At 39.4% G+C, this 16718-nt stretch overlaps 1 protein-coding gene and 1 non-coding gene across 2 annotated transcripts in view; one reads left to right on the top strand and one right to left on the bottom strand.

Moving 5' to 3' along the window:
• LOC124774893 (protein Gawky) overlaps positions 1 to 16718 on the bottom strand; it is a 277306-nt gene that overhangs the window by 86771 nt on the left and 173817 nt on the right. The window contains exons 15-16 of the mRNA XM_047249552.1: positions 1316 to 1570; positions 355 to 684 (exon numbers count right to left, since the gene is read on the bottom strand). Of these exons, the coding sequence (XP_047105508.1) occupies positions 355 to 684; positions 1316 to 1570 (585 nt within the window). The remainder of the gene's footprint in view (positions 1 to 354; positions 685 to 1315; positions 1571 to 16718) is intronic.
• Trnat-ugu lies at positions 6250 to 6324 on the top strand. The gene has a single exon. It is a non-coding gene; the product is annotated as a tRNA-Thr (tRNA).

Raw genomic sequence — 16718 nt, 5'->3', positions numbered from 1 at the left:
GACATTAGTGAAAGTTCTCACTTGCTTCTTGCCTGAAACTAGACACTAAAGTGAAGAAGTGTAGACGTTTTTCAGTGTGCACTTTTGAGCAGCAGCCAGAAGTTCTCATTCCAAATGAATCTGTCCATCTTCTTTACATTTTATTTTTTTACTGCTAATTTAACATGATTTTTATTAAACAAACACCTAAATTTGGCGACTCTTCTTGCTTGTAACTGAGAATTTAGAACCCTCAGATAGAGCTTTCTGTGTCACCAATTACTAAGTGTTCTAGATCTTTAAACATCCATTTACAATAGTGTTGCAAACTAAACTTTCAAGTTTTGCACTGTTCAATTAGTAAACAATACGTACCTGATGATTGAGGTAGCCAGCTTGAACGGCCATCTGTATTTGCTGCACAAGCATGCGTAACTGAGTAGCAGTTGGCTGCGCCTGGGGTGCACGTGCAGCAGCAGCAGCCGCCGCAGCTGCAGGTGAGCTGAATGCGCCCACACCAACACCCGCACCTGTGGGCTGCTGCACGGCTGCCTGGGCAGCAGCACCAGGGTGAGCCTGCTGTGGTGTTGGGGGTGGCTGTTGGCTGAGCATCTTTTGCATAATAGCTGGGCTCATGCTGTTTATATTTAATCCCGCATTATTCAAAAGGTTTGGTCCTGCATTACTCACACCACCACCAGGGCCCTAAAGTGAACATGAGCAGTATCTGTATTTGTTTTTCAAAAATGATGCAAAAATACAAAACAAAATCATTGTTTTAATATTTATCACAACACAATGTGTGAAGACTTAATCTACCACAAACATAATATTAACAAAACAAACTGAATATGAATTAAAAACGTGTGACAATTTACAAGTGTGTGCCAGATCGAAATCTGAATCTATATACTTTCACTTAGAAACATAATAGATGTATACAGCAAATACTGAAAACTATGAGATGGTAAAACATGAGAAGAAGGAATAATGGACCCAAAATCAAATCAAGCAAACATCCACTGAGTTTTTTTTTTTTTTTTTTTTTTTTTGGAATGTATCTCGTATTTCTATTACCACAGAACATTACTCAAAAAGTATTCCAAATTTCTTGATTATAACCAGTTTTTTAACATCCCCTTACTCTTCAGTTCACTTATCTTTCACACTGCTCCAGTTGATCCAGCTACTCTGCTAATTATGCAAAAAATATTACAGTAATCACTCAACATATATGAAAATATATCTTACTGTCACAATCAGTGTAGTTTGCTATAAACAAAGACTGAATATTTAGATTTGCAGCTTAATATAAACTTTCACCAATTAGACTAACCGGTGGCGCAAAGGGCATCTGTTGAGCAGCAACAGGGTTGAATCTCTGACCAGGAAAGGCACCCATTCCAACACCAACACCTACACCAGCAGCACATGCTCCAACATTTGGGTGTCCACTTGTGAGATCAAATGGCGAATGATCATCATGACGACGCCAGCTCTCTACACCCACACGACTAGCAGTGGACAGTAGCTCATGAGCATCCTCAAGAATCATGTTGCTTGCACGCAAGGCATTCTCGATATCTTCCTTCTGTAAAAATGCAGGAATAACCAAACTTCAGTGTCAAGATGGTTGTTACTCAATTACAAATATTTTTTTTACAAAACAGTTTTAACATGTTTGCTGTCTCCATTCAAATTGCAAGAAGTTCTGTCTTTTTGCTCTTTCTTTCTTTTTTGTGGAAGCATAACTATCCACTGTAAACATAAACACTAACAGAGGCAGAAAAATACAATGAAGCAGACGCAAAGCTCAAAATTATTTTGTAAAAACTGTCTGGCAACAGAAGAAATGACAGATGCAATACAGGGTGATTCAAAAAGAATACCACAACTTTAGGAATTTAAAACTCTGCAACAACAAAAGGCAGAGCTATGCACTATCTGTCGGCGAATTAAGGGAGCTATAAAGTTTCATTTAGTTGTACATTTGTTCACTTGAGGCGCTGTTGACTAGGCGTCAGCATCGGTTGATGCTAAGATGGCAACCGCTCAACAGAAAGCTTTTTGTGTTATTGAGTACGGCAGAAGTGAATCGACGACAGTTGTTCAGCGTGCATTTCGAACGAAGTATGGTGTTAAACCTCCTGATAGGTGGTGTATTAAACGTTGGTACAAACAGTTTACAGAGAATGGGTGTTTGTGCAAAGGGAAAAGTTCTGGACGGCCGAGAACGAGTGATGAAAATGTAGCACGCATCCAGCAAGCATTTGTTCGCAGCCCACGAAAAATCAACTTGCAGAGCTAGCAGAGAGCTGCAAATTCCACAATCAACTTTATGGAGAGTCCTACGTAAAAGGTTAGTACCTGAACGTCAACTACCCGAGGCGATGGATCGGCCGCCAGGCAGCCCGTGACAGAGCACTTCATCACTGGCCTCCAAGAAGCCCTGATCTTACCCCGTGCAATTTTTTCTTATGGAGGTATGTTAAGGATATGGTGTTTCGGCCACCTCTCCCAGCCACCATTGATGATTTGAAACGAGAAATAACAGCAGCTATCCAAACTGTTACGCCTGATATGCTACAGAGAGTGTGGAACGAGTTGGAGTATCGGGTTGATATTGCTCGTGTGTCTGGAGGGGGCCATATTGAACATCTCTGAACTTGTTTTTGAGTGAAAAAAAAAAACCTTTTTAAATACTCTTTGTAATGATGTATAACAGAAGGTTATATTATGTTTCTTTCATTAAATACACATTTTTAAAGTTGTGGTATTCTTTTTGAATCACCCTGTATTATGTTAATCCTGAAACCCATACAGCTGAAATGACTACAGCTCGATTTCAAACTGCTCATTAGTTGTCATTTAACATATTTGAACTAATCTCATCACCACGAGGGTCACCACACCAATCTCAACCAACACCAACACACTTCTCATCAAATTCAATGAGATGCCATTTGACCCGAGGCATATATACATTACCTTACAACACAAATACATAAGTAAGCAGTGAAATATTTCCCTTTTACAAATGACGCAATTCTACAAATGATTTAGAGCACAACATAAAGATGTTCTTCCAAACAATATCGTAACTGTAAGAAACTTTTGAATTAAGCAAACATGTACTATGATATATATTCCATATCACAAACTTTAAATTGCTTTCAAACACCGTTTCTGTGTACCATCCCTACTCTCAATGTCATTACACCTTGGACGTCAGTACTAATGGAGATCACTGAAAAATTATTAGCTGACAGTACCTGAATGCTGTTGGCAGCAGACCTGAGCTAGAAGAGATGCACGAGTCTCTGAGCTCTCATGAAAGTTATTGAGCATGAAATAATAGTTATTTTATCACAGATAACTCATTAAATACTTACATAAGTGTGTTTTTAAACCTACTATTAAAGGTTTTAATTTTCTGTACACACTGTTAATGAAAACATGAAAAAATGTAAGTTCAAGTTGTCATATTTTTTATGTATTGGCATAGGGAACTTACAGAATCTCATTGTACTGTTCCGTTTTTGTTCCAGAAATAGTTCAAATTACCGGAAAGTATAGTAAATTTTAAGTTGTTCAATTCAGAAATGTTGCATTAGTAGTTATCTTAACTTTCATGAACACGTTTTCTTGTTTATCGGTCATTTAACTGACTTTTTCTTATTAAAGTACAGGGTGGCACAAAGAAACATGAAAATCTGGAATATTATAAAAATGAATGAAACTTATTTCATGTTTAAATGCGTGTTCTAGAAGAGTTGAAATCTCATTAGGCATTACTTTTTAAAAATTACGTCATTCAACTGTTGACCATTCTGGTAAGTTGACTCAGAAGATTTAGCACAATGTAGTGCAATATGTTCTCTGGGATATTGAGGATGTTTCTTCTTTCCGAGTCTTGAGCTGGGTAAAATTAGTCTGTCTAGTTTGGTAAACAACACACTTCAGATGTTACCACAAAAAGTAGTCATGAACTGAAGCCTGGATGTCAGAGCAGACAAGCAAAGTTAGCATTCATTGAAACTATGTAATCTCTAAAGAAACATTCCACTACAGCCATGGAATGTCGGGCATTGTGTTGAGGTGGCTTCATCCTGTTGAAACCATGTGTGCTGAATGTCAAGATCTGGAAGAGAATGGAGTCTTGAAGCCAAAGATGTCTGTCATGTTGACGTAAAACTGAGACAACACATTGAAAGCAGTGTTTCCTTCTTCTTTGAAGAAGTAAGGGCCAATCATTCCACGACACAACACTGCACACTGTACAGTAACATTAGCTCTACGTTATAGATGCAGATGAAGTGCAAAATGATTTGTTTGTGACCAATAATACATGTTATGCAACTCATGTACCAACTTAGGTGAAAATGGGTTCTGTCTGACACTGAAAAAGTTTCAGTAATGTTAGTATCCTGACTGGTTTTAACTAACAGGTTTTCACAAAACTGCACTAGCAATACAGAATCATTCACTTCAGTTCTTGAATAACCTGAACTTTTAAGTATGAAATTGAAGACTATGGAGTATTCTTGGGACACATCAATGTACGAGCTCCAATGACAAGGTAATTTTTCCACCAGATGATGAGGACTCCTTAGCACTGCAGCAGGCACAGCGTCAATGTTTTCTAGTGTACATACAGCCAATGCATGCCCAATAAGTTTTTTGTGAAGAAAGAACTTTAATGCAAAGTGAGATCTCATTCATTGTGAAGCTGTCACAGTGCCACCACACTGGTAAAATACTTTCACAATGTCCCACACGATCCATAGTATTTAAGAGTCTGTTACTACTAAACAGTCTGGTGTTTTCCCCTACTTATTGAACATTTACACAGCTGCCAACATCAACTACAAATGTTCCTGTTTTTCTGCATCACAATGTATTATTTTTATCACAAGTGAGAAGTGCTGTCTTGGCACTGAACTGTTAGATCCAAGGTTTGGTGTGATGGGTGCTATAGTTTTTTTTTTCTCCCCCCCTCTATAAGTTGACTGTAGTTGTGTGGAAATTGGAGAAGTAAACGAGGCCCTTCTATGGTTTTGTAGGATATGTAGTAACAATATGAAGACAGCTGAACAGGAGCCTAAAATTGCTGCTATATATGACGGTAGTATCTGTTCCCGAAAGAACAGTTACCGTGGATGACCATGCAGCTTTGCTAGAAATGAAATGATAATTAGATGGACACCCTAGCTGCAAACAGGCATTGATGTACTTCATTGGGGACATGTTGAAAATGTGTGCCCCGACCAGGACTCGAACCTGGGATCTCATGCTTGCATGGCAGATGCTCTATCCATCTGAGACACCGCGGGCACAGAGGATAGTGTGTCTGCAGGGACTTATCCCTTGCACGCTCCCCGTGAGATTCACATTCCCAACATGTCCACACCACTACATTCGTAGTGCGCCTAATAAATGTTTGCCCATCATACTCATTACTCTTGGCAGATTAATCTACCAAGTCCCGTACGAGTTCGGGCATAGCGTGTGCGTTCGCACAAGAAGGTCAATGGCCGGGAAGCCATATTTGAACTATATATGACGGTAGTATCTGTTCCCAAAAGAACAGTTACCGTGGATGACCATGCAGCTTTGCTAGAAATGAAATAATAATTAAATGGACACCCTAGCTGCAAACAGGCGTTGATGTACTTCATTGGGGACATGTTGAAAATGTGTGCCCCGGCCGGGACTCGAACCCGGGATCTCCTGCTTACATGGCAGAACCTCTATCCATCTGAGCCACCACGGGCACAGAGGAGCACGGGGAGCATGCAAGGGATAAGTCCCCGCAGACACACTATCCTCTGTGCCCGCAGTGGCTCAGATGGATAGAGCGTCTGCCATGTAAGCAGGAGATGCCGGGTTCGAGTCCTGGTCGGGGCACACATTTTCAACATGTCCCCAATGAAGTACATCAATGCCTGTTTGCAGCTAGGGGTCCATTTAATTATCGTGTCATTTCTAGCAAAGCTGCATGGTCATCCATGGTAACTGTTCTTTCGGGAACAGATACTACCATCATATATAGTTCAAATATGGCTTCCCAGCCATTGACCTTCTTGTGCGAACGCACACGCTATGCCCGAACTCATACGGGACTTGGTAGATTAATCTGCCATGAGTAATGAGTATGATGGGCAAACATCTATTAGGCGCACTACGAATGTAGTGGTGTGGACATGTTGGGAATGTGGATCTCACGGGGAGCATGCAAGGGAAAGTCCCCGCAGACACACTATCCTCTGTGCCCGCGGTGGCTCAGATGGATAGAGCGTCTGCCATGTAAGCAGGAGATCCTGGGTTCGAGTCCCGGTCGGGGCACACATTTTCAACATGTCCCCAAGGAAGTACATAAACGCCTGTTTGCAGCTAGGGTGTCCATTTAATTATCATAAAATTGCTGCCCTTCAGGCTGAATTTGACAAGGGTAGGAAATATCTGGACAGATTAAAGGGGGGTAAGGGTAAAAAGAGGTGGGAAGTGGCAACTGGTAATAGAAGGAACAGGCTTAGAACCTCATCTGATAGCTTTATGGTAAATGTGACAAATAAGTTTGAGCTCTTGCTTCAGTTAGAAACTAATGAGCCTCATGTAGATAGGGCACAACAAACTTTCAGCAGTAGATTGATAAGTAAGAATACAGGGAAGCCAGTAAAGAGAAAGGAAGTTTAATTGTTAGGTAGTTTTCATGCCAGACATGTAGGCCAACTTTTGCAACATTATCTTGGATCAGAATACTAGGTCACTATCCCTCCCAGCCTGAAGCTGGTGCTTAATTTATTACACAATACAGGCTACTGGTATATTTTGTGATGTGTCAAGAGGCATCTGACTGTGTAATCACAATATCCTTTCCTATTATGCTGTAACAGGAAATGCAGCAAAATGTTTCAAATGCTATATTTCTGACAGGAAACGAATGTTTCATTAGGAAAGAGACATGATTAAATTATCAGGCATCATCCACATGGGAACAAATTACATGTGGTGATGCACAATCTTCCATCTTAGGGCACTTACTTTTTCTCACTTGCATCGATGACCTTCTCCTGTACCATTACCACATGCCAAGTGTGTTGTGTTTGCAGATGATATAAAGGTTGCAATAAGTAGCAAATCAACTGTAGACTTTGAAGGATCGATTAACGAAATTTTCATGGGCATTAATAAATGGTTCCTGGCCAATTATTTGTCATTCAACTTTGAAAAAACCCACTACATGCAGTTTAGAACTTGTCTCACAATTCTTGACAGTATATGCCTAAAATGATGACGACAGACAGACAGACAGACAGATAGATAGATAGATAGAAGAAGATAACAATATAAAATTCTTGGGAGTACAGCTTTATGATAAATTCAACTGGGAGGATCATACCACAGTAATGCTGAAGTGTCTAGAAAAATCTCTATATTTGCAATGCGAATATTGTCAGACATATATAACAGAAAAATAAGAAAGCTGGCATGCTCTGCTTACTTTCGTCACACTATGTCACATGGGATAACTTTAAGGGTAACTCATCATGCCAGTCTACAGTTTTCCTGGTCCAAAAATAAGTAACACAAATTATTTCTGGCATGAACTCAACATCCTGCAGATGCCTGTTAAGGGAACTAGGGATACTAATTACTGCTTCCCAATATAACTACTCCTTAATGAAATTTGTAATTACAAACATAATTCCTTTTTCAAACCAACAGCTCAGTTCATGGGACTGATACTAGAAATAAGAATAATCTTGACAAAGGTTTTAAGTCACTTAAGTCAATAGCTTGCCAGCAGCAATAAAAAGCTTAACTAGTAACAAAGTTCAGTTCAAGAGGAGCCTAAACGATTTAATGGTGGCTAACTCCTCCAGTTGATGAATTTTTACTAGAACCAACTGCTGTGTGTGTGTGTGTGTGTGTGTGTGTGTGTGTGTGTGTGTTTTATGTACAATCTGACTTCAGTACAAATTTGGTACAATAATGCAATCACTGTAAATAAGTGTTGTAAAATGATTTTTCTATTTGATGGTGCATGGCTACTACAGCCTAAGAATAACCATATGCACCTCAGAGTACTGAACATCTACATATTTTGTGAAACGTTATTTGTTACTTTTAAAATTTTTTTAAAACTTACTCCACACCCATAAGAGCCATTTAACGTAAGATCAGTGGACGGTACTTCAACATATTTTACTTTTGCCCAGCATAGTGTGGAACTCCGTGTGGCATGGATTCAACAAGTTGTTGGAAGTCCACTGCAGAAATATTGAGCTATGCTGCCTCTATAGTTATCCATAATTGTGAAAGTGTTGTCAGTGCAGGATTTTGTGGATGAACTGACCTCTCGATTATATCCCATAAATGTTCAATGGGAATCATGTCAGGCAATCTGGGTGGCCCAATTGTTCACACAAATTGTCCAGAATGACCTTAAACCAACCATGAGCAATTGTGGCCAAGTGACAGGGCGCATTGACATCCATAAAAATTCCATTACTGTTTGGGAACATCACATCCATGAATGGCTGCAAATGGTCTCCAAGCAGCCAAACAAAACTAGTTACATCAGTCCATTTTGTGTAAACACGGCCCACATCATATGAAGCCACCACCACCTTGCACTGTGCCTCGCTGACAACTTGGGTCCATCACACTCAAACCCTACCATCAGCTCTTAACTGAAATTGGGACTTATCTGACCACACCACAGTTTTCCAGTAGTCTAGGGTCCAACTAATATCGTGATGAGCCCAGGAGAGGTGCTGCAAGCCAAATGTCAAACTGTTAGCAAAGGCATTTATGCCTTTATGCTGCTACAGCCCATTAATGGCAAGTCTTACCGCACTGGATACAACTGTTGTATGTCCCTCATTGATTTCTGCGGTTATCTCATGCAGTGTTGCTTGTCTGTTAGCACTGACAACTCTGCGATAAAGCTACTGCTCTCCATTGTTAAGTGAAGGCCGTCGGCCTCTGCAGTGTTAGCGGTGCAAGGCAATGCCTGATATTTGGTATGCTTAGCACACTCTTGACACCGTGGATCTCAGTAGATTGAATCCCCTAATGATTTCTGAAATGGATTCCCATATGTCTAGATCCAATTTCCATTCTATGTTAGAAGTCTGTTGATTCCCATCGTGTGGCCATAATCACTTCGGAAACCTTCTCGCATGAATCACCTGAGTACAAATGACAGCTCTGCCATTGCACTGCCCTTTTGTACATTGTGTACATGATACTGCCGCCATCTGCATATGGGCATATTGCTATCCCATGACACTGTCACCTCAGTGTATACTCTGCAGGAAGAGGTTTCATAGCAGAGAGTGGCGCCATTAGTTACCATCCTGGGTAATTTAATGAATTAGGTGTAGTAAAGGACAAATTCAGTTTTCCAATGCGGAATTTTTGTGCTTGACCATCTCCTTTTCTTTGGACTGTTTTCCTGTTTTGTTTATGGAAGATATGAATGAAGGGAATTGCAACAAACCAGTTGGGGTAGATGTAACGACTGTTTCAAGTGCTTGTTTCCTATCTGGAGGCTGTATCATAGTCTCGAAAGTAGCAGAGATCTGCAGGGAATTTATAAGTGATATGGGAATAGTGAGACGTTTAACCCTATTTCATGGCTCATAACAGGGCTTGTGACTCTTATTTTAGACCTGTTTTAATACTGTGGTAGTGTAGAGAATTAATCCAGGTTTGCCAACAAATAGGCAGTACATTATCTATTGTGTTTTGCATGCAGAGAATTGCCAATGAGTATGTGGAATCTGCCTGTAGGGTTGCGTGGAATATCACGAGCTGTTACGGAATATCCATGCATCAAGCGGAAGGAACATTTCAAATGCAGTTGCAACTGACTGAAAGGGTGTATGAATCTCATGTTACTATGCACCACACATTTTAGAAAGTAAATAATAAATCTGATTTTTTTTGCCCTAGAGACAATTTGACATTGCATATACAATTATCACCAACATCTTAAGAGAGCATCCTACATTGCATAAACTTCACATAGCATTGTATAAATCTGTTGATTCAAATTCAGTCATTCAATTCAAACTGAATCATCATTCTGACTTGTCAGGTGATATACATTTTCACGTGAAATGGAAGACATTAATTTTGGGTACAGAGTGGATTGACGACATGTGGGTAAAAGCCAGTCATAGTGTTCCAGAAAATTGGTCCGATGTTAAGAGGGAGGTTATCACAGTCCCACTGGTAGAAGAGGTAGTCGATTTATACTTGGTATATTATGAGGAGCATTTAATAAGTAACGCAACACTTTTCTTTCTGAAAGCACATTCATTTTATTCAGGATTCCAATACACCATACTATTCCCCATTGCTTTGGCTACAAAATCCTATTTTTCAACATACTCTTCATTCAATGCGATAGCCTTACAGCACCTTACTGGGAGGGCCTGAATACCTGCATGATACCCCTTCTACTGGTCGACCTTGGTGCCAATGTCTTGCTGCATCAACAAATGGTCTTTCATTGCCCCTTATGGTCTCCTCTTAGGTGGCAGGCAGCTGAGCAGCAAGGTTTTTGACTCTACTCTGTCAATCATCTACAATGAGGGCGTCTGCACATTTTAACACTGTGAGTCGCTGGCACACGGCAGTCTGGACAGGTTTGCGCAAACCTGGTTGTAATGATGACAGATGTCTCATCCAGTGAATCACAATGCCTTTGCTCACTGACAGGTCTCCGTAGACATTCTGTAAGCGCTTATGATTATCTTTGATGCTCTAGTTTTCCACCAAAAGAAACTCAATGACAGCTCTCTGCTTCGAATGCACCTCTGTTATGAATGTCATTTTGAAGGCTACACATAGTGCCACCACCTAAATGAACTTCATGAAACTATTGTGGCTGAAGTGGCAATAATCCACTATGTCCCACAATATATTCTGCATTTTTTCCAACGGAAATTGGCCAAGAAAAATAGGTGTTGCATTACTTTTTGAATACCCCTCATAGTATATGCCACTGTTTTATCTCCAGCAGTCAATCGCTTTTCAGGTAGAAGAAAACACATCGAGGTGGACTGCATGCGCACGCACGTGCACCACTATACAGAGGGTGGATGAAACATAAATACACCTTCAGTAATAAAACTTTTGCAATTTAAACTAAATTAAAATTTACTTTTGTTATTTTTCTACATAATCAGCTACCCTTCTGTAAGTCAATTTTCAAAGAAAATATGAGGATGTGACTGAAGTGAATAGCACAATAATTGTAGCAGCTTTGTTTTGTTTCTGAAACGCTCTACACCCCGAGCATTCTTCACGAGTCTAAACATGCAGCAAGTCATATTTATAAGACAGGAAGTTAGGCACAATGCACAACAGCAATCCAATGCATACTGGTCTAACCAGCACACAACTGTGCTTAGGTTTCACTAGTACCATGTTGCACTCTTCTATTACTCTATACCGGCATTCTTCAGTTCGAGGGAGCAATGATGGAGCCAAGCCCCATCAAGTATGATTGATTTTGTCAAAAAAGGCATAACTTGTTAGAAGCATACGAAGCAGCTTATTGTGCTTCATTTAGCAGTTAGACAACCCAAATAACTGGCATTTTACAGAGTTGCAACTCATTCTTATTGAATGACTGGACACTTATGTGACGTTTCTAAGAAATTTCAGGCACAGATAAGTGCCCATCACTTCTGATGAGTTGTTGATTAGCCTTGATGTTCTCTGCTGTAGTGCAGTATTGCTGAACATGGGCAATGTTTCCAGCATATTCTCATTCTTCTTTTTTCCTAAGTCCAAACAACGGAAAATCCTGGACGGTATAATTACAATATTATGAAAAGGATAGTTGCGACTCATAATATAGCAGAGATGCTGAGTTGCAGATAGGCACAACAAAAAGACTGTCAAACAAAGTCTTCCGGCAAACAGGCCTTCATCATCAGCATAGACTACACACACACACACACACACACACACACACACACACACGCGCAACTCTCACACAAATGACTGCAGTGTCTGGCAGTGTGTGTGTGTGTGTGTGTGTGTGTGTGTGTGTGTGTGTGTGTGTGTGTCTCTCTCTCTCTCTCTCTCTCTCTCTCTCTCTCTCCGATCGCAGCAGTTATCCCCTCCAGGGATCTCTCCTCACCTCACTATAGAAACTCTTATGCCTCATACATCCAGCACACAAGAAATGCAAAAATGTTTGTTTACATTTGATCCAGTCTCATAACCTTTTTTTGAAATTAGTCTAAAGTTTATTTCTTCTGCAGTCTGTAGCTACGGAAATTGTTACGGGTTACAACTACATGAAGATCCTGTTGACGGTACGACCATCTCTTCTAGTCTCGGTGTATGTTATTAACAAGGCAATTTATACATACACTGTATCTTAAAATTACCTCTTATAACTGCCACTTTAATGCAACTGAATTTATTTGTGCACAAGGAAAAGGAAAATTATGTTTATTATTACCTTCAACAATATTTTGTCTTTCGGTGTATATTAGCTTGGTCATGAGCACTCGTGCTGTTTCTACTACACGACAAGTATAACTGAGTAATTATTATCAACGAAGTATACCGAGTCGAGGCACACACGGTCTGTACAGTCCTTAAATGAGTGTAAATAAAAACCCGAGACTTTGTTAATACATTTATCAGAAGGGATGAAGTCAAACAGTTCAAATAGTAAAATGATGATTTTGTTGTGCCAAAAAAGTTCATTATCACTGAAATTGGAAGACTTACTTCTCAGGACCTAGAAATCTTGTAGATCTCTTGAAACAGGGTGTAATGGAAATTACTAAATGCCCACAATGAAAAAGCTAAATTGGCTTTTAACCATGTGATGATTGCCCAATTCAGATCAATGCAGTTGCCTCCAGGTAACAAGCAGCGTAGATACATACACAAAAATTTAAATGTTACAGTCTTTCCTTCTGAACTGAGCAGCAGATGACTTGCTATGGCAGTGGTTGTCACAGATGTCAGTAAGCAGTGATTTCAATTATAGTATTGAAATCTGCATTATTAACCACATACCACTGAAGGTGTCGAGTGTGGTGTAAAGTTAAAAACAGGTAGGAATATTTTGATATTTTTAAAACAAGAGTATCACCACTGATAATCTTGCCCTGAAGAGCAGTTTTCACCACTGTCGACTGCTACCGCATTTCTAAACTAAGTGCGTTTGGGAGGTCTGTGATAAATTCTTCAATTGTGTCCACAGTTCTATATTTATGAACTTTAACAATTCACAGAACTCTAGTAAGACATAAGCATTATGATTTTGCAATTCTTGGAATTCTCATTTCAGTTATAGAAAAGCTGCTGGTATTGTTGCCAAATTTTTATTACACATTGGCTGGACTAGTTTTCTATTTTGACACAATAGGTTGATTTTTTTTTTCCTTCTTCAAATTTACAACGGTCATCAGTAGCATTCATATAGATTTGAGGCTACACTAAAGAGCCCAAATCTAAAACCTATTTTGTTTAAATATATTTGCCCTTATAAATAAACCCAGTTCACATATATGAACCTGTATCTCGGGTTTATCCTAAATGACACACCTCTATTGATAAGATCATTCTACATTTTCATTTTCATGACCCTGAAATCAATATAATCTAAATAACATATCACTTAAAGATATATGCAATCATTCATAGTATGACATTTTTTACAGGACATGCTGTAACCTAGCAGCACTGACCACTTTGACACCCTGAATCAGCCACAAGAAGGTGAGAAACACCACAATATTGATAACATTATCATCTTCTTGACATTCATGATTTTGACAGTGTCACACTAAGGATCATACTACCATTCCAACAATCTAGTGATATCTTTTTTAGCCTCACTTGTCTTTCTACTTCATTTAATTTTCAGGCTTTTGTCTTATTTCAGCATGTTCCACTCATTTTGGTGATTATTTATGGCTTAGGATGCTAAACAGCCAAGTCATTAATGCCCTTCAACTCATTTTATAAGCAGGGCGATTCATCTAAGCTATTTGTTTCAAAACTGCTGGAATCATTTCAGACATCATAACTGATGTGGTGATTTGTAAGAAAGTCCTCGCTAAAAATCATTAGTCTCTTGCCACAACTATATTTCATACTGAGATATTGGTATCAACTACATTTTTTTCAAATATGTCTGCTCTTAGTATCATAGATACAAATTCAACCATATAGTACTCTCCAAAACCCATTAAGTAGTTTCAGAAAATTTACAATGTTGAGAACTTAGGATTTATCTGTTTTGAACACAAACCTATTGCTATTGCATGTGGAAGTTCATGCTGTTACACAGGACATCATCACATATGGCTGATTGGACATTCCAACTTGGTGTAGCAACAAAAAAAGAAATCACAACTGCTTGCTACAGGTGTCATATCCCAAGAACAAAGTCTGTCTTCTGCACCTATCCAACAGACATCCTGTGACAGACATTTGTTGTACCAGGTGCAGGGCAACCCGTAAAAGCAGTTATGTCACATACTAGTTCTGTTGTAACTTCTGCACACTCTTGTCTTCAATGTCTCCTTCTTCTGTCCTAATGCCACTCCCAGCCCACTCTGCCACTACTTCATGTGTCACATCCAAATCCCCCTGCCAGCACCAGGGTGAGCAAACCAGTGCCAGATTCCTGTATTAAGCTTTACCTGCCCCTCCCCCCATCCATAAGCTGTGTGTGTGTGTGTGTGTGTGTGTGTGTGTGTGTGTGTGTGTGTTATTTAGACATTTTTGTGGACTGTCCAACTACATGTCTGGAATGGCATGGCATGGCATGATCTATAATCAATTACTTAAGCCTACTCTCCACAGAGACCCAGTATATAGAAACACCCAAAATGAACTCCCACTAGTTTTGAAAGTGACTCCCTTTGGTTACAACATCAGCATAACAGATGCAACTCAATTTCAAGCAGTGAGACAGAATGCCAACTGTGACGGCAATGAAGTTCATTAGTCACACATGTTCTAAGTATTGTTGCACTACATTATACAGTATAGCAGACAATTCTTTCTGATGTTCTGAGAATGCACTCTATACCACACAATTCATGTTGTCTCTCAGATTATATACGCTGGTATATGTTGTTACTGTTGTCGTCTTAAGACTGGTTTGATGCAGCTCTCCATGCTACATGTTACTCTATCCTGTGCAAGTCTCTTCATCTTGGAATACCAACTACAAGCTACATCCTTCTGAAACTTCTGTTCTCTTCTTGTTTTAACTGATTAATGCCCATGTTTCACTTCCTTACTCAGCTACACTCCGTACAAATACTTTCAGAAAAGACTTCCTGACACTTAAATGTATATTCTATGCGAAGAAATTCCTCCTCTTCTGGTATATTTTGGAGAACAAATCCAGAGAACACGAGAAACACACTGGTCACATTATGAACATTGTTAACCTCATACAAATCCGTGAAAACCTCAAAGGCACTATACATGTGATTGTAAAGTGGCTTTTGAGACAATTTAAATGGAAACTAGTGGAAGCTATACTTCTATTCCCAGAGGACATAGGTATCCATAAATTATTTAGAATTGTGGGCAACCACAGCCAAATGTCCAGATTTTTACAAGTTGGCAAAGAGCATCGCTGCAAAAAAAAAAAAAAAAAAAAAAAAATAATAATAATAATAATAATAATAATAATTAAATTAGACCGATTTCATGCCAAATAAGGCACATCCACAGGTGAGGATTCTCATTTAGATCACAGGTGGAGGCTCCTAAATTGGCATGAAACCTGTCAGGGTTGTAATAAGAAACTTTCTACAGCCAGAATGGTGTTCTTTGACTTTTTATAAAAACCACCAATAAATAACTCCACGGCTGCTAGACCTTAAACTTCTCACATTATCACTTCCTCAGATATTTATTGTTTTTTTTCCTCTGAATCCTGCCAACGGCTCCACATTTTGCAAGCAATTTCCATAATTTTTTTACATGCTTTCTAAGTCTGATGCAAATAAACACAAAATGGGCAGGTGAATGTTTTTCTAAAACTTGGCATATTTTCGTATTTGGGTGCCTCATCACAATACAATCAAGCACTCAGTCCGACACACAAGATGGGAACTGCAGAACTTTAAAAGGCATCATCTTATCAGTTAGGTTGCATTCACCGTGGCATATGACAACAAGCCCAGACACTATTGCCACAGGTCAACCAACAACCTCGGCCGACAACTCGATCGCAGTGAATGTGATCTCCACGAATCTTTGGCAGGATCCAGGAGGTTAGGTTAAGTTAGTTAGGACCTATCCTAGCAAGGAGGTCAGAATCTATTTTAACCTCCGTGGGTGGGACAGATGCCACAAGGCCTCAGTGCTTGAAGGCAAGTGCTAGGTTGGGGCTTTTGCTATTAAAAAAATCTGAATGCATGTGAATGAGCTACACCTGCCCCGAAACAAAAGTGGTGTGTACTGTACACTTTTCCCTCAGTTACTGGAATAATCAGCCAAATGTTATGAATATATGAGATGAAGAGAGAAATGTTCTATTATGTTCTCTAGAGGATCCGTGATGATGTTGAAAAGCAGTATTACAAACAACTTCAAATAATTCAACAAAACAGACATATGCCAATTAAACTTCAATAACTGTCTTTCAACTCACGTGTGAAAGACAAAGTGGAAAAAACATACACCACCTTGCAAACCACATCATACGAGAGTTAGCACACTTC

The sequence above is a fragment of the Schistocerca piceifrons genome, chromosome 2 (genome assembly GCF_021461385.2).
Source record: "Schistocerca piceifrons isolate TAMUIC-IGC-003096 chromosome 2, iqSchPice1.1, whole genome shotgun sequence".
Taxonomy (NCBI): Eukaryota; Metazoa; Arthropoda; class Insecta; order Orthoptera; family Acrididae; genus Schistocerca; species Schistocerca piceifrons.
Note: the sequence above shows the minus strand (reverse complement) of the source record. Positions and strands in the feature narration are given on the sequence as shown.